The sequence below is a fragment of the Lemur catta genome, chromosome 2, assembly GCF_020740605.2.
Source record: "Lemur catta isolate mLemCat1 chromosome 2, mLemCat1.pri, whole genome shotgun sequence".
NCBI classification, from domain to species: Eukaryota; Metazoa; Chordata; class Mammalia; order Primates; family Lemuridae; genus Lemur; species Lemur catta.
The window spans coordinates 157,574-185,430 of record NC_059129.1 but is presented as its reverse complement, the minus strand read 5'-3'; the positions used below and the strand labels follow the sequence as shown (position 1 = coordinate 185,430).

General features: G+C 58.1%; 3 protein-coding genes across 7 annotated transcripts; 2 read left to right on the top strand and 1 right to left on the bottom strand.

Moving 5' to 3' along the window:
• The first annotated feature begins 1,911 nt into the window (after positions 1 to 1,911).
• RHBDF1 (rhomboid 5 homolog 1) lies at positions 1,912 to 16,572 on the top strand. Of its 5 annotated transcripts, none has more exons than XM_045540944.1 (17): positions 1,912 to 1,979; positions 9,477 to 9,839; positions 10,739 to 10,952; positions 11,406 to 11,615; positions 11,690 to 11,812; positions 11,886 to 12,043; positions 12,530 to 12,784; positions 12,905 to 13,016; positions 13,140 to 13,214; positions 13,310 to 13,471; positions 14,110 to 14,210; positions 14,366 to 14,429; positions 14,806 to 14,900; positions 15,142 to 15,217; positions 15,287 to 15,387; positions 15,503 to 15,656; positions 15,895 to 16,572. In XM_045540944.1, the coding sequence occupies exons 2-17, from the start codon at positions 9,523 to 9,525 to the stop codon at positions 16,312 to 16,314; spliced, it is 2,637 nt and encodes an 878-aa protein (XP_045396900.1). In that variant the 5' UTR covers positions 1,912 to 1,979; positions 9,477 to 9,522; the 3' UTR covers positions 16,315 to 16,572. The 5 variants fall into 5 exon arrangements, with proteins under 5 accessions (XP_045396900.1, XP_045396898.1, XP_045396899.1 ...); XM_045540942.1 differs by having other exon boundaries at positions 1,913 to 1,979; positions 9,437 to 9,839; XM_045540943.1 differs by lacking the exon at positions 1,912 to 1,979 and adding an exon at positions 6,197 to 8,044.
• Positions 16,573 to 17,220: 648 nt separating this feature from the next.
• On the bottom strand, positions 17,221 to 19,939 carry SNRNP25 (small nuclear ribonucleoprotein U11/U12 subunit 25). The gene is made up of 5 exons (XM_045540991.1): positions 19,711 to 19,939; positions 18,990 to 19,080; positions 18,650 to 18,755; positions 18,007 to 18,081; positions 17,221 to 17,586 (listed from the first exon to the last, which is right to left on the bottom strand). The coding sequence occupies exons 1-5, from the start codon at positions 19,750 to 19,752 to the stop codon at positions 17,529 to 17,531; spliced, it is 372 nt and encodes a 123-aa protein (XP_045396947.1). The 5' UTR covers positions 19,753 to 19,939; the 3' UTR covers positions 17,221 to 17,528.
• A 212-nt stretch (positions 19,940 to 20,151) lies between these two features.
• Positions 20,152 to 26,044, top strand: POLR3K (RNA polymerase III subunit K). The gene is made up of 3 exons (XM_045540990.1): positions 20,152 to 20,301; positions 22,008 to 22,095; positions 25,547 to 26,044. The coding sequence occupies exons 1-3, from the start codon at positions 20,191 to 20,193 to the stop codon at positions 25,672 to 25,674; spliced, it is 327 nt and encodes a 108-aa protein (XP_045396946.1). The 5' UTR covers positions 20,152 to 20,190; the 3' UTR covers positions 25,675 to 26,044.
• Positions 26,045 to 27,857: the final 1,813 nt, after the last annotated feature.

Genomic DNA, 27,857 nt, shown 5'->3' with positions numbered 1-27,857 from the left:
ACCTTTGGTAGCAGCGACTCAGTGCTGAGAGGGCCACCTGGTCCCAGAGGATGTGGTTGAAGCAGTCACACACAGCACAGGGCCTGAGGACATGCTTGTGGACCCTTCAAGGCTTGAGGGGCACCTAGTGGAAGGGTCCTTAGGAACCTGTAGCAAGGAGGGAGCCCCTGGTGCCCACTACCCAGAGGAAGCCTGGGGCCCTCTACCAGCCTGTAGCCTGCTGTTGGCACCCCCACCCCCGTTCTTTTCTCTGGGTGAGTCGGCCCACCCAGTGCCCAGAGAGGGGAATGCCAGGGAACTCCCCCAGCAGTCTCAGCTAAAAGCAGATGGGCCATTTTGTATCCAACTCAGTGCAGGGATGAGCCCCCCCGGGGTGGTGGTTGAGCACTGAGATAAAGGGGAGAGAACAGAGTGGACACCAAAAACCGACATCAGAGCACCTGCTGGGGGAACAGGGGCCTGGGGAGGGCGTAACTGCTCTGATCCCGACCTGGGTGTGGGTGTGATCAAGTGTATGCATGAACTTCCAGGGTGTTGTCAACGGAAAAGAAACCAAACTCTGTAAAATAATTTTAAAGAGATTTATTCTGAGCCAAATTTGAGGATCATGACCCAGAGCCACGTCCAAGAGGCCTTGAGCAAGTGGACTCGCTGTGGCTGGGTCACAGTTCGGTTTCATACATTTCAGGGAGACACGGGTTACAGGTAAAGTCATAAATCAATACGTGGGACTCACACATTGGTTTGGCCCAAAAAGGTGGCCCATCTGGGGGGGCGGAAGCTTATAGGTTATAAGGTGGGTTTAAAGATTCTTTGGCTTGTAATTGGTTAAAGACATGAAGCTTTGTCTAAAGATTTGGAATGTTTTAACATAGTTGCTGTTTATCAGGACAAGCCACCGACATAGATTTGTTGGGTAAATTGAGGGCCTGTAGGTTTGTCTTGCATACCGTTAGGCTTGTTAATGGGTTACAAAGGATGTCCCCAAGAAGGGAGGGGGGCCTGATGAGGCATGTCTGACCTCCCTCCTCCTCGCAGGCAATTTAAGTTTTAGGATGTTCCTTTGGCCACGAGAGGGTCCATTCAGTCAGCCGGTGGGGGGGTGAGCCTTAAAATTTTATTTTAGTTCACAGTGTACACACGTATAAGAGTGTGTACAATTGTGTGTGTGCACGTGTGAATGTGTGAGTACCTTTGAAAGTGTGTACGTGAGCTAGGTGTGTGCATGTGAGTCTGTATAAACAGGTGTGTGAGCAGGTGCATGTGTAAATGAACGAATGCAGAAGCGTGTGTGTGTGTGTGTGTGTGTGTGTGTGTGTGTGTGTGATTGTGAGTGATGAGTGTGTGCACATGGATGTGTATGAGGGAGTGTGAGTGCTCACGAGGGACTGGTTGCGTGTGGGAGAAATGATTTGTCAGTGCGGACCTCTGCAGGAGGTTCTAGGTCCCGTTTAAGGGGATCCAGGGACAGTCTCCCATCCCCCGTCATCTTCCCCCTTTGTGCCCCTCCTGCCTCACTCCCCACCTTCTCAAGCACAGATCAAGGCAGGATGAGGTCTCCACTCACTGTGGAGTCAGAGAGAAGCTGAAAAGCCCAGGACTGCTGTTGACTGCCGTATCCCACCAGGCCCTCCCTCCTAGGCCAAGGCGCTCGTCACCCCCAGCCACAGGTGTCCCCGCGGCCGGGCACTGGGGAGTGCGGAGCCCAGTGGCCTTCCTGGAGGAGGCGACTTCGGCCGGGCAGGCGGGCGGCGCGCATTCCTGAGCCCTGAGTCAGCGCAGCCGCCCCCTCCGGCCGGGCCCGCCCCCGGCGCGCACGCCCCTCGCTCCGCGGCATTCCCGGGAGGGCGGGCCGGACCGGAGGGCGGGCGGGCGCGCGGGCGGGGACTCGGCGCGGGCGCCCTCCGGGCCAGCGGCGGCGGCCCCTCCCCGACACCCTCGGGACCCTCCGAGGACCCCCGGCGGCGGCGGCGGCGGCGGTGAGCGAGCGCGGCCGGGAGCGGGGCGCGGGGTCCGCGGGCGGGGCGGGGGCCGGGGCCGCGTCGCCGAGCTCGGGGCCTGTCGTGCGCCCGCCGCGCCCGGAGCTGCTCGGAACGGCCGGGGCCGGGGCCGGGCCGGGGCAGGGCTGCGGCGGGTCCGCGCCCCGGCGGCCGGACTTTCCTCCCCGGAGTTCCCCGAGCCTCTCGCGGAGGCGGCCCAGCCCCGGATTCCTCACCCGGCGCCGCAAAAATAGCCTGTGGCCGGATTAGCGTGTCCCGGCGGCCTGACCCGGCCGGACAGCGCGGCTCCGGGTCCCGCCCGACAGCTGAGGGTCCCGGGAGCCGCAGGGCTCGGAGTCCGAGGCGTCCCCTGGTTCCTCCGACCCCCCGCCCCCACGTTTTCCTTCCCGGCCACCACCGGTGGGTGGTGTCTCCGAGGCGAAACTCCAGCTCAGAGGGTGGGACTTCTCGGATAGTCCCTGTCCCAGCCGTCCTCACCCGGTGGGAATAACAGCGGCAGCTGTGCAGCCGGGCGGGGGGGGCTGACCCTGGCTTCTGCCTCACTGGCACCCCCCCCCCGCCTGGAAACACCGAAACCCGGGGTGGGCTGGGAGCTCCTCCCGAAGACAGCCCCCCACTCTGTGCTCTGAGCCCCGGAGCGGCAGGCTGGGCCAGACGCCGCTGTCGGGTGCCTTGAAGCAGGCCTTCTCCCAGCCTGGGTGACAGCCAGACCCCAGGTGCTCAGGGCCCCGGGGCCGAGCCTGGCTGTCTGCCATGCTGGGGACATGTCTGTAGGGCCGGGGAGGGAATGGATGGGCAGGGGAGCCCCCCAGCCGGGCCTGCCCCCAGCCCGGATGGTCCTGACCAGAGTTCCTTCTTTGGTGTCAGCTCCCAGTCGAGAGTCTGTGTGTGTCTGGGTGGGTGGGCCTGGGTCTGTCGGCCTAGCCCTGTGCTGGGAACCCCCCACCCCCGCCTTGGGACTTCCTGCTGGAGACAGAAGATTCAAGGATGAAACTGGCTTTTCAGGTTTGACCCAGCTAGATGCCTAGGCAGTCCCCAGCTGGGTTCTCCCCGCCCCCACAGAGCCAACCCCAGCCCCACAGCCCCCAGCCCAAGGTTGGGAGGAAGCTGGGGAACCAAGCAGCTGGCTGGGGCTCGAGGGGTCCCTGAGGCTGAGCCCCCTGCCACCAGGGGTCACTGTGGGTGCGCTGGGTCCCTTTTCCTGAGCACGGGCATGGGAGTCAGGTAGACCCAGATGGAAGGCAGTGGGCTTCGGACCCCTTCCCAGCCCAGCCCCCCAGCAGCCTCCCTCCCATTGCACAGACAGGCCGCTGGGGGGCAGCACAGTGGGAGGGTCACTGTGGCCCTCAGCCTTTGTCCACATCAGTGAGCCGACCACCCTTGGTTCAGGGGAGATCCCCCAGGTCTCCCCTGACTTTCAGGGACCATCAGGGCTCCCTCCGGCAGCTCCAGCTGCTGCTCGGGGCACCCCCAGCTGCTTCTGGGTGGCTTCAGCCCCTTCCTGGATGTGAGCCCCCCCCCCGCCCCCCAGCAGCCCCAGGTCCCCACTTCAGTGTCTATGACAGGACCGACTTTCTGCCCAAGGATTGGATTCCTTGGCTTCTGCCTGTTTTCTAGGTTGAGCATGTTTGGGGTGACTCCTTCCTCCTTCAACTGAGATGCCCTTGGTAAGGCCTGTGTCCTGGGGCCCCAGCGGGGTCTGACAGCCCTCACAGCCTGGAGGCTGAGGAGCCCAGGTGGTCTGCCCCCTCCTCTGGAACCAGGGCCCGGTGGGCAGGCAGATGGGGTCCCTCCTACCACAGCGGCTGGGCAGGCCTGGCCCAAGGCGTTGAACCCCCCCATAGGATCTGTGGCCTTAGCCAGTGACTGGCCTCTAAAAGCCTTTTCGTTACCTGTGAGATGGACTCAGAGACCACACCCAGGAGTTATGACAGGTCAATGGGGTCAGTCAGGATCAGATTTGAGGCAGGTGTGCCAGGCTCCTGGTGCCTGAAGCTGTTTCTGCTCTGACTTGGTTTCCCCTCCTGGAGCCTCTCCGGTCCTATCCTGCTGCCTGTGGCTCCTGGGAGGGGGTTGCTGAGCCTGGGGGTGGCTGGGCACCAGGCAGCATGTGTGCAAGGTCAGCCAGGGACACTTCTGGAGGGCTCTCATGGTGACCGGGCTGCTCTTCCGCCCTCTGGCAGGTCTGTCGGTGGGATGTGGCCCTCTCCCCTCTCCAGCCTAGAGAGGGTGCTTTCACGTAACTCAGGGACCTGGCTGGACTCCAGACTGGGGACCAGAAGTATCCAGCTTTTAAAGGGAAAGTTACACCCAGAATCTGGTGCAGCTAAGTCCTCGTTCCCACCCTCTTTCTGACTATATGGCCTGGACAGGTCCCCTAACCTGAGCCTTGAGGCTCACTGACCCCCCGGTGGGCCTGTCATGTCAGCCCCTGTCAGATGGGCCAGGGGCTGTCTTGACCCTGTGCCAAGTGAGCCGGCTGAGCTGTAGGGCAGTGTCCCTTCTCCAGGGCTGGCCCCTCTCCTCCCCTGTGTACCACACTCTCAGGTCAGGTCCCGGTGTGTCTTTGTCGCTAGGGATTCCTGTGTCTCCAGGGCTTCGTGCGGCTTACCTCGCAGGCGTCCTGTAGCAGGAAGCCTCTAGTTCCGTTGTTGCCCTGCACATGCATGCCGTCTGGGGTGCTGCAGGCGATGGGTGATGCGGGCAGGCAGGGATCTAGCGTGTCCTTCTGGGGACAGGGATAGGGCAATGCAGAGGCCACCGGCCAGGTCTCAGTCCTGCCCTGCTCCACCCTGAAACTTGTTTCTTCCACAGAAGAGTCGAGGGGTCCCTGGGAGGGTGGGGGGCATTTTGTGGTTTGCAAAGGGCCTGGCACATCTCATTCTTGGCATGGTCCCATTTGCAGACGAGGCACAGAGAAGCTCTGGATTCTAGGCTGCCAGACAGCCGGTGATTCCCCTCCCAGGGGGTCCAGGGTTGGGCATCAAAGTAGGGGTCAAATAGAAGACTGAATGTCAGACACCAAGGTGCGGGCAGAGATGCTAGAGGAGCCAGCACCTCCTGGGACCAGGCTTGGGCCAGTTGAGTCTGGGAAGGTGTGTTGCTCCAGATGACCTTGGCAGTGGGCAGTCCCCTGGGCAGAGTAGGGCCCAGGCTTGATGCTGTTGGCCCTGGGCTGGCCGTCCGCTCTGCCTTCAGTTGTCCCTGGCAGCGTTGCCGTGGGAATGTACAGGGCAGGCATGAGATGAGGGGTTGCTGCTCACACCTGAGAATGTGGCTTCATGCTGGCTGTGGCCACTGTCCAGGCCCAGGCAGGCCCGAACCTCTCCTGTCACTTCCTAAACTCAACACCTTTGAAGGGTCCTGCCTGCAGGCCTCCCGAGGCTTGCCCTCTTGGTGCATGTGCCGCGGGGCCCTCTTGCGCTCCAGCTCCTGCCTGCAGCTTTGCCCCAGGGTCCACAGGCAGCACCAGATGTTCTATTGTTGGCTCAGCTGTTAAAAGTTGTGCACCTACTGTGTGCTGGGCACTGCTATGACCCCTATTTTCAGATTAGGGTTGTAGGTGGTGGAGACAAATTGGATTTGAACGCAGTGTCTCCCCTGGGCTGTCCCTACTGGCCCCCCTGTGTCGGCTCCTGTGCACAGGGCCAGCTTGAAGGGTCCCCAGTCGTGCCCAGAGCAGGAACCCGAGTCGGCAGGACTCTCCCCCATCCCCCGCCCAGCCCCCCGCCCAGCCCCCTGCCCCTCCACACTGGTCTCCGCACAGCCAGGGTGGGCTTCCTGCCACGTGCCTCAGAGCCGGTCCTGAGCTGCTCAGACGGCCTGGGATGTGCTGCTGCTTTGTCCCCCTGCCAGACTCTGTCACCACTGCTGGCGTTGACTCCTCAGTATTTCCCACCTCACTTCTAGATGCCCATGTGGCACCTTCGGATGGGGCTTGGCCCGGGTGGGCAGGAGTGACTCATGCTGTGTGACCCTTCGGCGGTCAGGCTCTCCATGGCCGCAGTTTCCCCTGCACTGTGGGGTCAGCGGAGGGGACACGCTGTTGGGATTCCCCTCGAGGGGCTGTCTGGGAACAAGAGCCCACTGTGCGCCTGGGGAAGGCCTGGACACTGAGCCTCTGTTTCTGGGCAGGCAACGCGCAGCTCCCTGGCCCCGACTCTTTGCCCCGACTCTTTGTCCCGCCTGGGCCTGTCCCCCCCCCCCCCCCGTGTCTGCTTGTGGCGCTCCCCACCATGTGCCTTGCGAATCCCACCCACTTGAGGCCCGGGTGGGGAGCCAGGCACGTCGTGGTAGGCCAGGAACACAGTACTGAGGGCAGGGTGGGCGTCCTCTGCCGCCTGCCAGACCTGGAGCTGTGTGGTTCTCAAACTCCTTCCTGCCTCCAGCCCCGGCACAGCAGGGGTTTGGGTGGTGGTGAGGCCCCCCAGGAGACCTGGATATATAGGCATGGGGGTTCGTGAACGGAACTCTCCAGCATTTCCCGGGGCCAACTGCCGGCCCAGGCCAAGGTAGGGACTGGGGCATGTCAGGTTCGCTGCGCATGCTCACAGCTTCAGCCGTTCTCACCTCCTGACGTGTGCTGTTCCCACTCCCACCCGTGCATGTCTGTCAGAGCCAGTTGAGGGTCCTGAGGAATCCTCTGTTACCCCAGATCATGGATACAGGCCCCTGCCAGCCTGTGCCCTGCAGTGTTTACCCAGCGGTGGCTTCAGAGCAGGCCTGTCTTGGGCACTGTGGGCTCAACAATGACAGGCCAGAGGACCGCACACGTATGAACGAGCTCCTTGCCCGGGGATCCAGGCCGAGGGGCACCTGTTGGCAGTGGGGCAGCCTGACTGAGGCTGGGCAGAGTCCTTTTGCCGGGGGCTCCCGGATGGGAGGGAGCCAGGTGTGAGGACAGGCCTTGCTGGGGGAAGCAGGTGCTGTGGAGGGTTATGGATAGTGTGAGTCGATCAGGTGGCAAAGGTTGCTTGCGTTTCTGAGCCAAGGGCCAGCTGATGTCACCTAGGGCTGCCGAGCACAGGCAGAGAGGCTCCTGGAGGGGTAGCCCCCGGCACGGAGCCTGCGGACTCCAGTGGTGGCCCTGCTCCTCTCTGGACCCCACAGCGGCCTGTTCTCTAGGCAGGAACACCAAGGCTGGCTGAGGCATGCGACTGTCGGGTGGCAGGGCCAGAGCGGCCCCTCAGGGTGGACTGAAGGCAGCGTGGCTTCCCCTACCTGACATGTTAAGGGGGTCTCCATCCTGCCTGGTGCCTGGCCCCTTACCTGCGGCGGGGCCCACACGGCCTGAGGGTCAGCACGCCCACCTGGTGGGCCCGGCCTGACTGTGGCTGGGAGGGTGTGGCAGCACCGTCGGTTTAGGAAGCTCCTTCCCGAGCCCCATGGCCTTGCCCACACGCCTGGCACCACGCCTGGCACCGGCTGGAAGTCCCACCCTCGGTGTCTGAGACTCAGAGGCGGCCCCTGCTGGCCATTTCCCTACCAGCAGGGCGATGGAACTGCCATCCACAGGACCTGTGCCCTGTTGGTACTGTGGCTGGGCCACATCGGGGGACACACAGGTCTAGGCTGAGTCTGGGGTAGAGTCAGATGCTGACTGCTGGAATTCTCCGTCAGGCGCCTTCATGCCGGACACTGGCCGCCTCAACACTGTGGGCTCAGCACGGGCAGGGGGCCCAGCAGGGCCTCCCAGTGTTGTGCAGACAAATGCTGCCCTGAGATCAGGCTGCGGAGGGCATGGAGAGGAACTCAGCGCTGGGGGGCCGTGTGGGTGGAAAGACCCCTGGGCACCGTGCCTGGGAAGCCCCCCTGAGCTTTGCCCCCAACTGCCCCCTGGGACCCGAAGTGTGTGGTCAGCTCAGAGATGGGGTTGGAATGTGCGGGTGGGCTGAGCCAGGAGGAGGCATCCTGCAGGACCCCCTCCCACCGGGCCTATTTCTGGCCCCCGCAGGACCAGGAGGAGCTGAGAGCAGTCCCTGGAGCTGTCCCTGGTTGGTGCAGGGCCGCTAGGAGCTGTGAGCACTGTCCTAGGACTGGGCCTGGTTGGTATAAGACCATTAGGAGCTCTGAGCAGCGTCTTGGGCCTTTCCCTCGTTGTGCTGCCCTGAATATGTGACCTTGAGCAAGGCAAGCCTCTGTTCTCTAGGCCTCAGTTTCCCTGCTTATACAGTATGGGGGGAGCTTTCTTCGTGTCCCCGTCAAGCAGCTGAGAGGGAGACTCGCAAGTGGAAGCCGTTTCTGGGGGCCTCAGTGGGGGGGTTATAGACGCTGCAGCCCGGAGCCTGTCAGGGTCTGCAGCTCTTTGAAGAGGCTGAGGCATTTTGGGTTTTCTGCCCAAAATGGCTCCCGGAAGTTCCAGCCGTCCCCCACACTCTCTGTGTCCCTGTTGTGCTTCCAGTCTTGGATCTGTACGTCCTAGACCCTGTTGTCCCTCTTGGTGGGGGAGGTACAGATCTGTCCCAAGGTATAATGGGGGAAAATAGCGTCCCCAGGAGGCCATGCCGTGTCTCACAGTCACACTGCCAGGCAGTGGTACTCCAAATCGAACCCTGGCCTCTCTGCGCTTGGCTCTTGCCCTGTGCCCAAGTGATAGGTTTGGGGTTGGGGTCTGAGGTGTTCAGGGTAGTGCCAACCATGCAATGCTCCCCACTGCCCCTGTGTCGAGCCCCCTCACCTCTGTTTCTGGGCACGTGGGACCACTTGGTAGTCACCGTGGTGTCTGTGCCCAGGTGGCTTTGGAAAGCCATTTGTGCACGGGAGCCTGGCACCACCAGCAGCTGCTCTGCTCCCTGGGGAGCCACGTCTTCCTCTGAATGTGGGGGCTCCATGCCAGGGACTGATCACACCCCCCTTGCAGACTGCTGTGCACACAGCGGGCACTCCGTCTCTGGAGTGGAAGTCACAGTTAAGGGGACGAAGTCCGGGTCAGACAGGCCAGAGATTTGCCCTGTGTAGATGGGGGTGAGCCCGTGCCCCCTGAGACCTCACGCTGGCTGTTGCGTGTGTGGAACACCCTCGCAGCCCAGCACACTCCCTCCCTCTTCTCCTTCAAGCCTTTGCTCAGATGTCGCCTCCCACCGAGCAGCCGTAATGTGCTGGCTTTTCTCCAGTCACACTTAGCATCTTTTAACGGTGCATGGACTCACTTGTAGGTTTATTATTCTCTAGGCTGTACACTCCAAGAGGGCAGGGACTTTGTCTTGCTCATTCACCAGTGTGTCACAAGCACCTAGAACAGTGGCTTGGTCGTGGTAGGCACTCAGAGAGTTGTCTGGGGAACATTTATGTTGTCTGAAGACCTAGGGTGTGCCCAGCACTGTCTGTTGGGGTGAGCATGTCAGTGCCGAGCACACAGTAGGTCTCTGACAGCAGCAGCCATGAGCACCACTGTGGGGCTTATCATTGCTTCTCCCTCCTCCCGGGTTTGGGCCCAGTGAGTCCTCAGAGGTCTGTCTGTGTCGCACGGTTGAACAGCACCCCCAAGCCCTGCTGCCGGGCCTGCCTCGCTGCACCTGGAGCCATGAGTGAGGCCCGCAGAGACAGCACGAGCAGTCTGCAGCGCAAGAAGCCACCCTGGCTAAAGCTGGACATCCCAGCCGTGGTGCCCCCGGCCACAGAGGAGCCCAGCTTCCTGCAGGTAGGCCCTGGTCAGCGGGGGCCGTGGGTGCACCCCATCCCGTGCCCTCACCGTGACCCTGTTGCCCAGCCCCTGAGGCGCCAGGCTTTCCTGCGGAGTGTGAGTATGCCGGCCGAGACAGCCCGCGTCCCTTCGCCCCACCCCGAGCCCCGGCGGCCAGTGCTGCAGCGGCAGACGTCCATCACACAGACCATTCGCAGGTATGGCGCCGTGCCGGCCACTGCCTGGGCCGGGGGCCGGGGGCTGTGGGGACAGAGGCAGGCACACGGGGCGGGGGCGGGGCCCCTCCTGCCCCAGTATTCTCCTCGGTCTTGGTCCCCATATCTCCTGTCTCCTCCTGTTCTGGGGACTGACTGCTCTCCCGTTACCCCTCTTCCCGCCCCGTCCCCCCGTGCTCTCCTTCCACCTCCCTCGTGCTCTGGCCTCTCAGCAGCCGACAAGTACGCTTCGGGCGTGTGCACACTCTGCCCCTCTTGGGTGCCCAGGCTGCCTGCAGGGCCCTCCCGCCGCGCCAGTCTCTGTCTTGGTCCCTGCTCAGGTGCCTCCTACAGGTCATGAGTGTGTTGGTGTTTTTCGGCATGTGAATGGCATGCGGCGTCTTGGGAGCTGCCAGCGTGGTTGGCATTCCCCGGGGCTCTTAACAGCGGGTGCTGGAAGTGATTGTGTTTGCATGTCCCAGGGCTGTGTGCGGCCTTCTGGGCCCTGTCACACCTGCCCTCTGAGTTTTGTGTTGTCCTGGGTTTTGGCTGCTGCCTGGGGCCAGGCTTCTTTGGGCTGAGCTCTCGGCTTCCTGTCTGGACTCAGCGTCTCCCCTCTGTCCCCCTTTAGGGGTGGGGTGAGGGCCCATGTGAGGCACTCAACTAGGTGAGGCCTGCTAGCTGTGGTCTAGTGGGAATTTGGAGTTGGCTAACTGTTTAGGGTGTGGCCAGGGATGCCACCCACTCATCCTCTTAATTAGACCGTGACTACCCAGACCCCGGGCCTTGGGGTGACTGGAAGTCAGGGGCAGGGCATGCTGTCCCCGAGGAGGGCCTTTGAAACCCCCCTGCCTAGGAGCAGGGAGATCTGGCTGCCCCTTGCTGAGTCCTTCCTATGCCAGGGGGACAGCTGACTGGTTTGGAGTGAGCAAGGACAGTGACAGCACCCAGAAGTGGCAGCGCAAGAGCATCCGTCACTGCAGCCAGCGCTATGGGAAGCTGAAGCCCCAAGTCATCCGGGAACTGGACCTGCCCAGCCAGGACAACGTGTCACTGACCAGCACTGAGACGCCACCCCCACTGTATGTGGGGCCGTGCCAGCTGGGCATGCAGAAGGTATGCCGCCTGCTGCCGCCCCTGCAGCCCCTCATTCGTCTCCCCGGGGCTGGGGCCAGGGACACAGCCTGCCTGAGCCGAGGAGCTTCCTCAGGAGCTCAGATTCTGGGAGAGCAGTCAGATAGTCCCATGAAGGGACCTGAGATCCTCTCTGGGAAGGGGGACCTTCCCCCTTGTGATGGGGACAGGGTCCTGGGGTTGCACCCGAGGCCCAGCTCCTGGATGGGAAGGCATCCCAGGCTGAGCAGCAGTGCCAACGCCCTCCTAGCAGGGAGAAGGACCCCTCCAGGGGCTGTAGGGTGGGTATGGTGCCCACACAGCTGTCCAGGGGCCCACGAAGAGTGAGGGGAAGCAGTCGCACTCTGTACACAGGGCTTGTGTGGGTCTGGGTGGGTCGGGAGCCCCCACGTTGCTGACCCAGCTCTGACTCCAGCGTCCCCTCCCCTCCGCCAGATTATAGACCCCCTGGCCCGCGGCCGGGCCTTCAGGGTGGCCGATGATGCTGTGGATGGCCTGAGTGCCCCGCACACTCCCGTCACGCCAGGTGCCGCCTCCCTCTGCTCCTTCTCCAGCTCCCGCTCAGGTTTCAACCGGCTCCCGCGGCGGCGCAAGCGCGAGTCGGTGGCCAAGATGAGCTTCCGGGCGGCAGCGGCCCTGGTGAAGGTGGGTGCAGGGGCCAAGGGTGGGGATGGGGACCGAGCCGGTTCTGGGTCCCACGCTCACTTCCTTGCCCCCAGGGCCGCTCTGTCAGGGATGGCACACTGCGCCGGGTGCAGCGCCGAAGCTTCACTCCTGCCAGCTTTCTGGAGGAAGACACAGCCGACTTCCCCGATGAGCTGGATACATCCTTCTTTGCCCGGGTAAGAAGCACCCAGGGCGTCGCCCCGATCCTCTTCATCTCTGCACCCGCCCTGACCTCACTTGTTTGCTCAGGAAGGTATCCTCCATGAGGAGCTGTCCACATACCCGGACGAAGTTTTTGAGTCGCCGTCGGAGGCCGCGCTCAAGGACTGGGAGAAAGCCCCGGAGCAGGCGGACCTCACCGGCGGGGCCCTAGACCGCAGCGAGCTTGAGCGCAGCCACCTGATGCTGTGAGTGCGGGAGGCGGTGAGGGGTCCAGCCTCGGGGGCAGCTGGGCAAGGCTCCGGCGCTCCCAGTCTGGGGTGCTGGACAGGGCTGCCTCGCGGACCGGGAACTCAGCACAGGTGGGAGACCCGGGGCTGGGCGTGACGCCCATCGCAACTGCCCATCTGTGGGATGGGACAGCAGTCCCAGAGCCCAGGGGCTGGACAGAATCCAGCGGGGAGCAGCCGGTGACATAGTTAATACTCGCCGAAGCACGGAACCTCTCGCGCGTCCTGGTTCCCTCCTCCCTGCCGTCCCCAGAGGGGTGCAGGCTTGCCCTTTTGCTGGTAAGGAAGAGGCTGATGCTGAATGACTCACCTAGCATCATCACCGCCAGTCCTGGGCGGGATGGAGACAGACGGGTACCCCGGTTCCCGGAGGCCGAGGTGAGGAATGGAACGGTAGCAGGTCGGGGGGCTGGGGAGGCAGGTAAACGCGCCGGCTCCCTCCAGGCCCCTGGAGCGTGGCTGGCGGAAGCAGAAGGAGGGCGCCGCGGCCCCACAGCCCAAGGTGCGGCTTCGGCAGGAGGTGGTGAGCACCACCGGGCCGCGACGGGGCCAGCGCATCGCCGTGCCGGTGCGCAAGCTTTTCGCCAGGGAGAAGCGGCCGTACGGGCTGGGCATGGTGGGACGGCTCACCAACCGCACCTACCGCAAGCGCATAGACAGCTACGTCAAGCGGCAGATCGAGGACATGGATGACCACAGGTAGGTGTGTGGTAGGGACACAGGCCCGGGCTGGCGATCCTCTGGGTGGGATGGAGGCTCTCGGGTGAGGGTGGGGCTGTGGGCTGGGGATGCCGCCCCTGCTGATGCTCCGCCTCGCAGGCCCTTCTTCACCTACTGGCTCACCTTCGTGCACTCGCTCGTCACCATTCTAGCCGTGTGCATCTATGGCATCGCGCCTGTGGGCTTCTCACAGCATGAGACCGTGGACTCGGTGAGCCCCCCTGGGCCCAGATGCCTGGAGTCTGGGCTCGGGCCCCCTCCTGCCCTGGTCAGGGAGAAGAGGGGCTACCAGGGGCCACCTTGGCCTGTCTGATCCCGCTCCCCAACTTCCTAGGTGCTGCGGAACCGCGGGGTCTACGAGAACGTCAAGTACGTGCAGCAGGAGAACTTCTGGATCGGGCCCAGCTCGGTGAGGGCGGGGGCAGGGGGCGGAGCCTGGAGGTGCCCCGCGGGCAGGGGGTCTGGGGCCTGGGGCCGCCGCTGCACGTACCCCTTCACCCACAGGAGGCTCTCATTCATCTGGGCGCCAAGTTCTCGCCCTGCATGCGCCAGGATCCGCAGGTGCACAGCTTCATCCACGCGGCGCGCGAGCGCGAAAAGCACTCAGCCTGCTGCGTGCGCAACGACAGGTCGGGCTGCGTGCAGACGTCGGAGGAGGAGTGCTCGGTGCGTTTCCCTGCCCCGGCCCGCACCCTTGCCTGTGCTGTGTGTTCAGCCGTCAGATCGACCCGGCTGAGCGATCCTTTACCTTCATCCTCGGCACGTAGAGCCGTCCGCATGCGCAAGGCCTTTCCCGTCTCGTTCGTTCTTATCCTATCCTCCTGCAGCTCCAGCTCCTCGCCCCGTAGATGATCGTTTGATTTTTTGATTTGGTCTTTTGATTTAGGTGTACTCACTGAGGGTGTGTCTTGTTTGTGTGCATGTATCTTAAAGTTTGCGTAAGTGGTATTGCCTTTGTTCCCACTAAACAGGTTTTAAAAAGATTCATGCAAACTTTTATCACATCACATCATCTTATATGCAGGTGGCATAGTTTATACCAGTTCTCCGATTTAGGACACAGAGGTCGTTTCTAATTTTAAGTTAATAGTAATTATGCTGCTGAACGCCTTGTAACAGAATCTCTACCAACATGCATGTGCATTTCAAGAGTATAAATTCACAGAGGCCGAGTTGTAGAGTCAGAGGGAGGATTTCACTGGCTTTGCCTTTGACCCCCGACTCCCTGAGCCCCCAGGTTGCCCTGACTGGACTAGGTAAGGGGTGGGCTCTGAGCAGGGGCTGACCCTGTGTCCCCTCCACAGTCCACCCTGGCAGTGTGGGTGAAGTGGCCCATCCATCCCAGTGCCCCAGACCTGGCAGGCCACAAGAGGCAGTTTGGCTCCGTCTGCCACCAGGACCCCAGGTCAGTCCTGCTGGCCACTCTCCCACCTGCTTTTGTCCCCCACGCCTTCCTGGGGGGTGTGAGGGAGGGACGCTCCCTTCGGTGCTGAGTGGGGTGGAAGGGCACCGATGTTAGGGGTTTGAAGCAGGGCCTGACCACACACTTGGCTCATGCAGGGTGTGTGATGAACCCTCATCCGAAGACCCCCATGAGTGGCCAGAAGACATCACCAAGTGGCCGGTGAGCTGGGGTGGGCGGTTGTTGGTGAGTCCTCCTTGTCATGTGGTGGAGGAAGCCACACCCACCCATTAGTAATGCCAGAGACTCACACATTTTCTGACGCAGTTCCCCTGGCCTTGCACAGCCTGGCCTGCCCCTCTGAGCAAGCAGTCCGAGCAAGAGAGCTCAGTGAAAACTTCGAAGGTCCAATGATGTTATTCCAGTTTGACAGATGGCCCAGCTAAGGCTCGGGGGGGGGGGGGGGGGGGAGCCTGCAGTCAAGGAAGGCCTGCTTTCTACCTCATGGGCTTGTCCATCTTTGCTTCAACCCCAAACATGGTGTCGGGTGGAGGGTTGGAGGAGGTGCTGACCCATCTCACCCCCATTTGTGACCCAGATCTGCACCAAAAACAGTGCTGGGAACCACACCAACCATCCCCACATGGACTGTGTCATAACAGGCCGGCCCTGCTGCATCGGCACCAAGGGCAGGTGGGTGTACCTGTGTGAGTGTGCAGCTGGTCCCTGGTCTCAGAGCACTGCCCTGGGGCTGCGGCCTTCTCCCTCACCGAATCCTGGAATGACCCAGCATATCAAGGAGTGTGGGGTGAGGAAGGGTCTGGACTTGCTCAGGCCCAACAAAGGCGGGAGGGTGGGGCTGGAAGCAGCTCCTGGAGCCCAGCAGGCCCCCTCTGCACAGCGGCCCCCTCCAAACCTTAGCCTGACCTTCCAGGTGTGAGATCACCTCCCGCGAGTACTGTGACTTCATGAGGGGCTACTTCCACGAGGAGGCCACACTGTGCTCCCAGGTAGGTCCCCAGGGCGAGGGTGCTCCCCCTCCCCAGCCGCTGTGGGTCCTGACGTGCCGCTCTGCACAGGTGCACTGCATGGATGACGTGTGTGGCCTCCTGCCTTTCCTCAACCCTGAGGTGCCTGACCAGTTCTACCGCCTGTGGCTGTCCCTCTTCCTGCACGCCGGGCAAGTGACCCTGTGGGCTGGGTGCGGTGGTCTCGGGGACTCCAGGAGTGGCTCGCTGGGAGTGGCAGAGATGTCCCCGTCCCCACTGAGTGCCTCCCTACTGCCACCCCCACAGGATCCTGCACTGCCTGGTATCCGTCTGCTTCCAGATGACCGTCCTGCGGGACCTGGAGAAGCTGGCAGGCTGGCACCGCATAGCCATCATCTACCTGCTGAGTGGTGTCACCGGCAACCTGGCCAGTGCCATCTTCTTGCCATACCGGGCAGAGGTAAGGCTGCCCCTCAGGGTGGGGACGCTCCTGGGCGTACCTGTGGTCAGGGGTGAACTCCGTCCATGTCAAGCACTGAGTGTGGGTCTTCACAGAGCCCAGCCTGGGGGCATCCGCATCTGCCTCCTCAGTCCTGGTGTGCTCTTGGCCATGGGAGGTGGGCGGGGAGACGGGGCCTTGGGTCCAGGGGGGCCCATTCGGCCCCCCCTGGCTCACAGCCACCCCCACTGCCTCCCAGGTGGGCCCTGCCGGCTCGCAGTTTGGCATCCTGGCCTGCCTCTTCGTGGAGCTCTTCCAGAGCTGGCAGATCCTGGCTCGGCCCTGGCGCGCCTTCTTCAAGCTGCTGGCCGTGGTGCTCTTCCTCTTCGCCTTTGGGCTGCTGCCCTGGATTGACAACTTCGCCCACATCTCGGGCTTCGTCAGTGGCCTCTTCCTCTCCTTTGCCTTCCTGCCCTACATCAGCTTTGGCAAGTTTGACCTGTACCGCAAGCGCTGCCAGATCATCGTCTTTCAGGTGGTCTTCCTGGGCCTCCTAGCTGGCCTGGTGGTCCTCTTCTACTTCTATCCTGTCCGCTGTGAGTGGTGTGAATTCCTGACCTGCATCCCCTTCACGGACAAGTTCTGTGAGAAGTACGAGCTGGATGCTCAGCTCCACTGAGCTGGCTGCCGGCACTGGCGGCCACGTGCTTCAGGCCGGAGCCAGACCGACAGGATCATCCTTAGCTTCACAGGCCCATGGGATGCACCTGGTTCCTGAACACAGACCTGTTGTGCCTTATTCACGTCTGCTGAACCCTTCATACTGCCGGGCATTTATTACACTACTTCCTGTGATAATCTTCTAACCAGTCTCCTGACGACCACCTCGTGTGGCCAATAAATGGACTTGGGAGCGTTTTAGCTGCCACTAACTTGACCAGGGCGTCTTCCTCCTTCCACCTGGTTTCTGGCTGGGGGCTGGAGGGGGAGGTCCTGCAGGCCCCTGGCCTCCGACTCACACTTCCCCGGGACATCCAACTAAGTGTCAGATGCAGTCGTAGGCTCTTTCATTTCCCAGTGAAGTCCCTCAGCCAGGTAGGTGCACCTTGCTGCCCCACTTCCTTAGAGTGGCTGGTAGCCAACGCTGGGCAAGGCCCAGCTATCACACACCCTGCCCCGCCGCGGGGAAGTGCTCCCTTCACCCCCAGCAGTCCCAGTCCCCACCCTTTGCTGCCTCCCTTTTCACCGAGCCTGATGAAGGCGCTGGTGCGGGTGAGCCCTGCGGGCTGAGGCTGGAGGTCCTACCACAGCTGTGCTACCTGCTCGTTTTCACTGTGGGCTCTGATGCCCTTGCCTCCCCACAAGCAGAAATAGGGAGCTGCCCCGCTAGTATTTCTGCTTTGCTGTGGAGATCATGGTAAAAGAATCATGTGATCTGGGGAGTGGTGTCGCCACAGGCCTCAAGTGTGACATCTTGGGCTTTAGGACTCACCTGCAACAGTTATCTCCTCGTACCTCCCTCTGGGATGCGGCAGCCCCAGTCCCTCCTGCCCAGGGTGCTGTGGCTTTCCGACTTTTTTCAAAGTGAGAACCAAACAGGTTTATTCTGTACGCAGGGCCAGGCCTATAGCCCTGTAGGATTGGCCGTGTGATCGGGGTATTTGGGCCCAGGGAGAGGTAGGCTGAGGCCAAGCACACAGGAAAGAGGAGCACTGGTTCACCCAGTCCTAGTCCCGAGGGCTGCAGGGTTCGTGCTCACAGTCCCAGGTGGACACAGCTGGGCTGAGGCCACCTCAACATCCTTTCTGTGAGAGAGGGACAATGACTTGAGGGCACCATCCTTCTGGGAAAAAGCTCGACCACCAGTGAATAGAGTTGTCCTCAGCTGGAGGTTTACTTTTGCCTCAGCTTTTTGATGAAGGAAACCTCATCCCGATTCCGGATACCGTAACTGAAAGAGAAGGAAAGGTGCAAACTGACCCACAGAAGGATTCATTTGTGACTCCCCACCAGACGCTTGTGAGGGACCAGGAAACAACAACAGATACGGACGAGTGTGGCATCCAGGAAGGCCAGGAGGTGGCAGTGGCCGCCCTTCCACAGACCCACACTGTACCAGCAGGGCAGCCTTTACATCCACGCCCTTCCTGCTGGCACCGTGCAGCCCTGAGCTGCTGCTAGTGAGAAACGGCAGGGCCCCTCGAGCTGCACCTCTGCCTGCCATTCTCCTCGTGGGGACAGCCCCAGCGTGCCTCCTTGTTGGAGGGCATCACCTCCTGGAAGGGGGCTGCCCCACTCTGGCAGAGCACTGGGGACTAGAGGGCGATAGACCAGATGTCCCCCTACAGCTCAAGATATGGTCTATACTTACTCTCGGAGCTTCTTCCTGTCCTCTGTGAGCTTCTCTCCTGCAGAGGTCAGATGATATGTCCTCCACACATAGGACCTGCAAGAAGGGGACTCAAGTAAACTAGATGCCCTGAACAGGGCGAGCCGGGTTGCTGTGCATGACAGGGACTTGAGGCATCAGCCTTAAGGGGCCCGAGGCAGCTGTCCTCCCCATCTGGGCTTTTCTCCCCCACAATCTATGCATCAGGCCTGAGGCAGCTTTAAGGAGGCACTGTTCTCGAAGGGCTGTATGGGGCAGTGGGTCCAAACACTGCTCATAAAATAGGCGACAGTGCCAAGACTCAGCTAACAGGACACTTCATCCAGGAGAGTGAGGGCTGGCGACACGTACGTGAGGAGGGACAGAGCCTTGACAGATGCACCATCTGTAACTAAGGAGGCCCCTTCCGGACACACTGGCAATGGTCTAAGGCGTCCCCGAGTGAAGACACCAAGCAGCTTGGGTGGGGTGATGCGCATGAAAGAGCCAGTATGTTTAGAAAGAACAGCTGAGGCAGGAGTCTCAGGCACAGAAGCACCTGCCCTGTTGGAACTCTTGGAACAGGGAGCTTGTCACTGCAGTGGTGACATGCCCAGGTGGAGCTGGGAGCTGCTGCTCCACTCACCAGCTGATGTGCTGAATGCCCCCTTCCCGCTCCTGCTTCAGCTGCACATATCTCTGGATGGCCTTCTTCAGATCCAGGACCGTGGCATTCTGCACCACAACCACAGCTGCGCCAACGGACACAAAGGGGAGAAGATCCATCGTGGGAACCCACAGCCACATCCTCAGATGGCAGGAGAGTGACCCAGAACCTCTGCTGAGCTCTGATGTGTTGGGCGGGGCAGGTCTGTGGTCGTCCCAACACCCCTGGGCATGGCCTGTGAGTTTGTGCTCACTGGCCTAACGTCCTGCCCCTGTGACAGCTTGGACCACAGGCCTGAAGGGAGGGGGGCAGCACTTACGCATCACTTCTCCGTCCATCTTGCACACTCGGACTGTCATTGCTTGGCCATATTCTAGTGCTATTTGGGAATTGACCTCTTCCAAAGTAACCTAGAAAAGACCAAGGGTGGAAGCAGGAACCCTGTCTTTCTTAACTACCTCAAACAACAACAAAGAAAACAAGCTGACAGTTGCCAAGAAGTGATGCTCCATTTTGTGAAGGGCAAGGAAGGGAAGGGGCTCTTGCATGTAAGGGTTTCTTCAGCACCCCAATCTCATGTTCCACCCACGTCTTAATTTAACATCCAAAGTTGACAGAGTCTCTGGGGAAAGCAGTGCAAAGAAACAGGCAGGGAGGATGAACCCACAGGAGGATCAGCCCCATGATCTGGGTAGGGAAACACTGGGTTTGGTTGTCAGTTCACCCCGAGAGTCATGCATCACCAGGATCTGGGCCAGGGTCCCAGCACTAGGGTAAGGCGGGTGTGCAAAATTTACCAAGGCGCCAAAAAGCAGTAAGGGTAATAGTAACTTTAATACAACAGTGAAGAAATACAAGTTAATCTTCACCACCCACGTGATGGGCAGAACTCCGCGCCGCAGGCAAATGCCTCGCGGGCTTCACCCCGCGCACCCCCGGCCCAGGTTAAGACCCTCGTTTGCGCCCAGAGGCGCCTTCATCGGGCCGCAGCCCCCTACGAGCACCCCCAGGGGCCGTGCTGGCCCTTCCCGCCCGCGCACTTGGATCGGTAGATCGCAGAGTAGCGGGTCCTGCACCACCATGGCGAGACCTTCCTGGAACACGTCCACCGCCTCAGAGTGCGGCAGCGCCTCCTCTTCGTCCTCATCGTCCTGCGGCGTCTCGAGCCGACCCGCGGCCTCCGCTTCCTCCGGGGCCGCCAGCCCCTGGCTGGGCTCCGCGGGCGCCGCCAGCCCGCACGGAGGACGCGGAGCGCGCACGCGCGGACACTGCGGCCCGCCCCAGCCAGGCAGCCAGCCCAGCCCTTGGTGCGCCCGGCGCCGGGCGGCTGCGATGACCAATGAGAAATGCCAAACGGCCTGTCGCGAGGTCTACTGGGAGCGCGAAATCGGCGTGTCTATTGGTTGGCTCAGGGGAAGGGCGGCTGCCAGGACCAATGTGAGTTGGAGGCGGGCGGCACGCAGCGCCAAGCTGCCGCGGGGGCTGCCGGGAGCGGGAGCCCGAGGGCGGAGTCGGAGGCCATGCTGCTTTTCTGCCCGAGCTGCGGGAACGGGCTGATCGTGGAGGAGGGGCAGCGCTGCCACCGCTTCGCCTGCAACACGTGCCCCTACGTGCACAACGTCACTCGCAAGGTGGGCCCCGGGGGCCAGCGCGGGCAGCGGGCGCCTCTCGCAGGCCGCCCGCTCCATGCGACCACGGCCCCGGCGGCCGCCTCCTGTCGGCCGCGGATCCTGTGGTCGCTGCCTCCGAATACGCCCAGGATCCCGCCGCCGTTTCTCAGCCCCCGGTGCCGTCGCCCCGGCCCAGCCGCAGGCACCTCCTCTTCGCGCCGGTTCCCTTCGCTGCGTTCGGACAGCGGCCGGAGCGCTCCTGCTGAAGCCCGGTGGGATAACGGCCGTCCCGCGCGCAGACACCTTCCGCAGAGTGGAAGCCCAGGTTCTGCCGGGGCCGACCGGGCTGTGACACCGACCCCTCCCAGCTCGTTTCTCTGATTTCGGGTCCTTGCTCGTTTGCCCCAGTAACACCGGCCTCTTGGAGGCTCTGCCACCTGCACGTGGCACCAACAGGGCTTTTGCACGCTATTTTGCCCGGTTCACTCTTCACTTAGACAGCCGCCTTACTGAAATGATCATCGTATTTTAAATTGTAGCCCCTCCCTCCAATATGCCCTCCTTCCCTGTTTAAAATTTTTCACTGGGCTCATTACCTCATTACGTAATTTACTTACTGCTTCGTTTATTAATACTAGGGCATAAGCTTTCCGGAGGCAGGGATTTTTCTGTTTTGTTCCCTGCTATGTTCTGGCCTGAATGCCTAGAAGGAAACCTGGAATATAGTGGGTATTCAGTAAGCGAATGATGCACAATGTGCTATAACTTTAAGTTACTTTCCCTTGATAATGCATCTTTACTTTTTAGACTACCTTTATGTCTTAGAAGTTAGAGCGCATCGGTGCTACCTCATTCTTAATGTTCGCATACTGTTGTGCTAGACCTATGGCTGTGTCGTGGGGGAGTGTAGAGTCTGAAACTATGGGAAGAGTGAACTCTTATGTAACCCTGAAATTTCAGGGACAGATGATAAAACTAGGGAAAGACACTAAGTGGGACCTGCTTTGAAAGCTGTCTGCAGGGAGGGAGTGGCTGGGATACTTAGCTAAATGATATTGGTTGGCTTCAGTTGTATTGGTTTCTTTCATCTTGCGTAGTCAAATTTCTTAGAGGTATGGGAGAAGAAGAGAGTCACACCTAAGATGTTTTGTTTTTTTTTTTCCTCCCCCTGTTCCAGTGCTTTCTGTAGCCTTTTTTTTTTTTTTTGAGAGAAGGCCTCACTCTGTCAACCAAGCTAGAGTGCAGCGGTACTATCATAGCTCACTGCAACCTTGAACTTTTGGGCTCAGGCCATCCTCCTGCATCAGCCTCTTGAGTGGCTAGGACCACAGGAGCCACCACCATGCCTTGCTGCCTTTTTTTATTATTTAGTAGAGATAGGGTCTTGCTTTGTTGCTCAGGCTGGTCTCAAACCCCTGGCCTCGCGTGATCCTCTTACCTCGGCCTCCCAAAGTGATGGGATTACTGGCGTGACTCTCCAGTCTTTGCAAAGATCTGTGACAGCTGAATCTCTCTCTTCTGCTTGGGAGACATCCCAGTCATGGATCCTCTAAATTCCAGTGGAGCTTGCTGCTCTGTGTGATAGGAGCTTTGTTTTTATTTGGTGTCCCTCCATTCTTTGTTGCAGGAAGGAAGTCTGGGAGGCACTTGACAGCAGTTGTGGTTTGATGTCCCAGGTTTGTACCATTCACTTACTTGTAGTCTGAAGGCTTGTTTTTGTTTGGCAGGTAACAAATCGGAAGTATCCAAAGCTGAAAGAAGTGGATGATGTGCTTGGGGGAGCAGCTGCCTGGGAGAACGTCGACTCCACTGCAGGTGAGAGGGAGGCCTTCTCCACTGCTGAGCTGGGGGCAGCGTGAGGCTGTCGCCCATGCCACTCCATGGCCGAATCTGAGTGCTTGTGTGATGTAGCTTCTTAAAATAGAAAACATTTTCTTCTTTAATAATGATTATTTGTATTTGCTGATATTTAATAATTTGTTACATAAACAATATTGGTATAAGCCGTGGGGTCATCCAGGCCTCAGTTAGACTCTAAGGACAAGCTCCTATTATCGTAGGACCTTGGTTGGGTCTCGGGACCTGTCTGGGGCTAATCCGCAGTCCTGGGTTGTGAGAGCATAAAGTGCTTGGTCTGTGAGGGGCACTCAGCAGGTGGTAGCTCTGATGACTGGAGTAATAAGGATCAGAATCTCGGGAGAAAAATATGTTCTTTTTGTTCTAATGTAGGCTTAAGAAGTTAATGCCAGGGAGAATTAAACTGCAGTTCGGGTAAAAGAAATGTTTATTTCAAATCTTGATTCATGTCTGATAGATTTGAGCAGGGAAGGAAAGAGGAGGGCCCTAGATATAACCTGTATCAAGAGGGGGAAAAGCTAATTCATGATTAGTACTCTCTTTTTCCCCCTATAGAAGAACATACAAATCTGCTATGTTAAAGAGTTAGCACTGGCAGAATTTGTAATTAAAAGATGGATGATGTATCTAATGTTAGAAATAGAGTTTGAGGCCGGGCGTGGTGACTCATGCCTGTAATCCTAGCACTCTGGGAGGCTGAGGCAGGAGGATCGCTCGAGGTCAGGAGTTCCAGACCAGCCTGAGCAAGAGTGAGACCCCATCTCTACTAAAAATAGAAAGAAATGATCTGGACAGCTAAAATTATATATATAGAAAAAAATTAGCCGGGCATGGTTGTGCATGCCTGTAGTCCCAGCTACTCAGGAGGCTGAGGCAGGAGGATCGCTTGAGCCCAGGAGTTTGAGGTTGCTGTGAGCAAGGCTGACACCAGGGCACTTGACCCTGGGTAACAGAACGAGACTCTGTCTCAAAAAAAAAAAAAAAAAAAAACGAAATAGAGTTTGAGAGTATTTGAAGGTGTTTCTATCAAGAGCAGGATCAGTTTCTCAAAGTGAAGTCACTTTGAATGTAAACATGCTTTGGGGCACTTTGAAAGGTGTGGGGTGTGTGGTAAGGTGTTGATAAGAGTAGCCTTAGGAGCTATTGCCAGAGTGGATCCCTGGTCGCAGTGGCCCGCTGGGAAGATGAAAGGGCGGGAGTGTCCCAGCCCAGGGGAAGGTGATGCACTTAGGAGGGGAATCAACACCGTGTGCAATACACACAGCAGACGTAAGTCACTGTCTCAGTCTGTGCTGCTCTAACAGAATACCACAAACTGGGTAATTAATAAAGAAAAGAAATTTATTTCTTGCAATTTTGGAGGCTGGGAAGTCCAGATCAAGTTGTCAGCATGTTTGGTGTCTGGTGAGGATCTGACTGCGAAGTGTGCTGGAATGCGGGGAGCAGAGACCCAAGGGAGCCCTGGGGAGCCCCGAGGTCTCATGGGTGCCCTGGGCCCTGCCCTCGAAACCGCTCTGCCCCCAAGGCCCCGGCAATCTCAGCCTGTGATGAGCAGGGAACCCCCCCACCTCGAGGTCTCTAAAATGCCTTGGCGGGGGTCATTCTTCCATTGTCTTGATGAGTAGCCTTTGCCTTCCTTCCGTCCATACTAATCTTACCAGACAACTATTTGACCACATCTGTGGTTTTCTCTCCTAAACACACTGTTGTATTCTTTACGTAGCCAGGCTGACAGTTTTTTGAATCTTTACATTCTGTTTCCCCTTTAAGTATAAATTCTGGCTTTAAATTGTTTCTCTTCTACAGTTTTACCATAAGCAGTTATTAGAAGCCATACAGCACCCTGAGCTCTTTGCTGCTTAGAGATTTCTGCCAGATATCTTAGTTCATTGCTTTAGAACTTAGTGGAAGTTCTGCCTTCCACAAAGTCCTAAGACAGAGACATAATTCAGCCAAGTTCTTCGCCACTCTGTACTAGGGATGGCCTTTTCCCCAATTTCCAACAAGATATTCCTTATTTTCATCTGAGACCTCATCGGAATAGTAATAGTCTTTGCTGTCCATGTAGTTCTACCAACATTCTGTTCAGAATCACTTAAATAATCTATAAGAAGAATCAGATTTTCCTTATAGCTCTTCTCTCTTTTTTTTTTTTTTTGTGAGACAGAGTCTCACTCTGTTGCCTGGGCTAGAGTGCCGTGGCGTCAGCTTAGCTCACAGCAACCTCAAACTCCTGGGCTCAAGTGATCCTCCTGCCTCAGCCTCCCGAGTAGCTGGGAACTACAGGCACCACCACCACGCCTGGCCAAGTTTTGTATTTTTAGAAGAGACAGGGTCTTGCTCTTGGTCAGGCTGGTCTTGAACTCCTGACCTCAAGGAATCTTCCTGCCTCAGCCTCCCAAGTAGCTGGGACTACAGGCATGCGCCGCCATGCCTGGCTAATTTTTCTATATCTATTTTTAGCTGTCCATATAATTTCTTTCTATTTTTAGTAGAGACAGGGTCTGGCTCTTGCTCAGGCTGGTCTCGAACTCTTGAGCTCAAACAATCCGCCTGCCTTGGCCTCCCAGAGAGCTAGGATTACAGGCGTGAGCCACCGCGCCCGGCCTCTTCTCTTCTTTTGAGCACGCACTATAATCACCCTTAATGCTCTGTTCACGGTAATACAGGCATTTTCTAGCATGTTCAAAACTGTTTCACCCTCTACCCATCATCCAGTCTCAGGCATTTTGTCACAGCAGCACACAACAGAATAATTCAGTCACCTTCCATGTTATGTTTCCAATCAGTCTTCAACCAGGTTTGAGAAGAAAAGTGGGACCAAGGGAGGGGAAGGAGTAGTATTTTCTTTTTCTTTTTTCTTTTTTTTGAGACAGAGTGTCGCTTTGTTGCCCGGGCTAGAGTGAGTGCCATGGCGTCAGCCTAGCTCACAGCAACCTGAAACTCCTGGGCTTAAGCGATCCTACTGCCTCAGCCTCCCCAGTAGCTGGGACTACAGGCATGCGCCACCACACCCGGCTAATTTTTTCTATATATATTTTTAGTTGTCCAGATAATTTCTTTCTATTTTTAGTAGAGACAGGGTCTCGCTCAGGCTGGTCTCGATCTCCTGACCTCGAGCGATCCACCCGCCTCGGCCTCCCAGAGTGCTAGGATTACAGGCGTGAGCCACCGCTCCCGGCCCGGAGTAGTATTTTCAATGTCACAGGTCTCCCTGGTTCCCTCAGGGTTAGAGCGTAGTGGGAGTGATGTCACCGTTTTTAGATTTACCCTTGGCAAAGGAGAGCAGACGAGCAGGTAGGGATTTTACCACCTTTAAAGGTATAAAGTAATACTCTTAACAGGTATGTTTGTCATGAGCATCACTTTTGTATAACGTGGATCACTTGTTGGTTTTTCTCATTGCCAGAGCCATGTCCCAAATGCGAACATCCTCGTGCTTACTTCATGCAGCTTCAGACCCGCTCTGCAGACGAGCCGATGACCACCTTCTACAAGTGCTGCAACGCTCAGTGTGGCCACCGCTGGAGGGACTAGGGCCAGGTGGCCCAGCTGCCTGCGTGTCTGCCTACCTTGTCCCCCAGGTGGATTCTCAGCTGGGGGCATTGTGTAATTTTGCTGGTATGGCACAAAACTAACCCTTTCGGGGTGAAGGGCCAGGTGTGAAGAGAAGTAGCCCAATTGCCTATCAGAGTGGATGAAGTTTTTAATATCCAGGGAGTTTTTATGTGTGAGGAGGAGACCTATACCTAAGTATTCTCTGTTGAAGGTCCTGTATATTCATCTTTTACATGTATTGGGCAGTTGACATTCCCTTACCACCAACCAACACCCTTTTTTTTTTCTTTTTTTGAGACAGAGTCTCACTCTGATGCCCAGGAGAGTGCCGTGGAGTCAGCCTCGCTCACAGCAACCTCAAACTCCTGGGCTCAAGGGATCCTCCTGCCTCAGCCTCCTGAGTACCTGGGACTCCAGGCATGCGCCACCATGCCCGACTAACATGATTTACTCAGTGACCATCAGTAAATCGCTTTCTTTTTGCTTGGCTAACAAGAGCTACTTGGGTACTTAGTTTGATTGCAGCCTCATTTTCATTTTTAATTTTTGTTAAGAAATTCTGTTGTATATTGAGAATAGTTCTAGTGATGATTGCTTAGGCTGGTAACGTCAATCAGCTATAGTGTTGTTGCAAAATAAACAATCTTTTGCCATCCAGTTTGATAACACTCCACACTCCACTATGCCTTAAGAACATGACATCCAGAATGCGCTGGTAATAAGCAAAAAAACATGTTACAATGTGACAATATAGTGGTCCTTGAAATATCCTGGGTTATAACCGCAACACTGACTTGCAGTGAGCCAGGTAGCCTTGCAAAATGTGTCACAGCCATAGTGCAGAGTAGCTGCATACGATACATAATTGAGCGTGGTGTTTCAATAAAACTGTGGACGCAGAAAGTCGGGGGTTGTGGCGCGCCTGTAGTCCCAGCTACCTGGGAGGATGTGGCGGGGGCATCACTTGAGTCCAGGAGTTTGAGGTTGCTGTGAGCTGTGATTGTGCCACTGCTCCCCGGCCTAGGCAACAGAGTGAGACCCCATCTCTAAAAGAAAAAACAGAAAACAATGTCGTGGACATAGGGTTCTGGGAAGATGGTGATGAGGAAGCAGCAGGGAACTGTCTTTCCCCTTAGACACAATTGCACTAGCAGAGTCTGATGTAACTGTTCTGGGACTCTCAAGGCTCTTCCAAAGCTCACAACCTCCAGGGGAAGCCTTGGACGGTAAACTGAGGTTAACATCAGCCAACTTCAGCTCCTAGCAGCTGTGCAGCCCTCAGTCCTGGTGCTGGCAGCCGTGCGTGTGTTCCTGGCACAGCTTCCTGACACCTGGTGGAAGTCAGGGTGAGCCGTGAGGGCCCCGTCTTCCAGAAAATTGGGGCTGTCTGTTCTGATTGCTGCTCCTGATGTGGCAGGTGCAGACATACAGGTGCCACCTCTCCCCACACTTCAGTGCTCTCCTTTCCAGCTGCAGCAGCTTCCAGGGCATGAATAACTGAAAGGGATGGAACTGCAGGAGCAGAATTTGTGTATGTTATTGATGTAAAACTGGCATAGAGTCAAGCTGGGGAGGCATGCCTCCCCTCATTCAGGGCTCCAACCCTGGTGCTTACCCGGGGCTCCGTCTCCCTCCTGTTCTCCGGAAGGGCCCTGTGCCAGCTCTCGCGGACATTCTTTAGGATGTGATTTCCTGTCAACTCAGGCAAATCTCAGTCGCCTTCCTTGAGGGATTCCTTAGGGTTAATTTTTCATCTGGTGTTACGCACTATTAGGATTTATTCCTTTTATTTAAGATGTGTTTTCACTTACTTATTTTCTTTTAGGTTTTTTTTTTATGGTTTCTATTTTTGCTCTGAGATTTCCCGTGTGTCCGTCGGGAGCACATCTTCCTTGCTGTGTCCCAGCAAGGTTTGAAACCTTTGCTGCTTCCGCGACTTGGTCCAGGAGCGTCGGCCTCCGCTGGATGGTCTTTCCTCTTAAGTGTGAGTCACAGAGTTGTTTCTTCCTGTGCCCAGTAATTTTGTATTTAGCTTGGAAATTGTGAGTGATATGCATTACTGAGACTATGGATTCTGTTGTTTCTCTGGAGAACATTAGTTGTTTTGTTTTTGTTTGTTGTTTTAGCAGGCTGCAGACTCTGTGTTCTGAGGTGGACAGCAG

Bases quoted from the DNA above. Each gene is read 5' to 3' on its own strand.
- RHBDF1 (XM_045540944.1), top strand. From the start codon at position 9,523: ATGAGTGAGGCCCGCAGAGACAGCACGAGCAGTCTGCAGCGCAAGAAG. The intron at 11,616-11,689 runs GTGGGTGCAGGG...CCTTGCCCCCAG, and splicing joins CGGCAGCGGCCCTGGTGAAG to GGCCGCTCTGTCAGGGATGG. The intron at 11,813-11,885 runs GTAAGAAGCACC...TTGTTTGCTCAG, and splicing joins ATACATCCTTCTTTGCCCGG to GAAGGTATCCTCCATGAGGA.
- SNRNP25 (XM_045540991.1), bottom strand. From the start codon at position 19,752: ATGGTGGTGCAGGACCCGCTACTCTGCGATCTACCGATCCAA. The intron at 18,082-18,649 runs GTGAGTGGAGCA...CCCTTCTTGCAG, and splicing joins GGCATTCAGCACATCAGCTG to GTCCTATGTGTGGAGGACAT. The intron at 17,587-18,006 runs GTAAGTATAGAC...CTTCTCTTTCAG, and splicing joins GACAGGAAGAAGCTCCGAGA to TTACGGTATCCGGAATCGGG.
- POLR3K (XM_045540990.1), top strand. From the start codon at position 20,191: ATGCTGCTTTTCTGCCCGAGCTGCGGGAACGGGCTGATCGTGGAGGAG. The intron at 20,302-22,007 runs GTGGGCCCCGGG...TTTGTTTGGCAG, and splicing joins TGCACAACGTCACTCGCAAG to GTAACAAATCGGAAGTATCC. The intron at 22,096-25,546 runs GTGAGAGGGAGG...TCTCATTGCCAG, and splicing joins GAACGTCGACTCCACTGCAG to AGCCATGTCCCAAATGCGAA.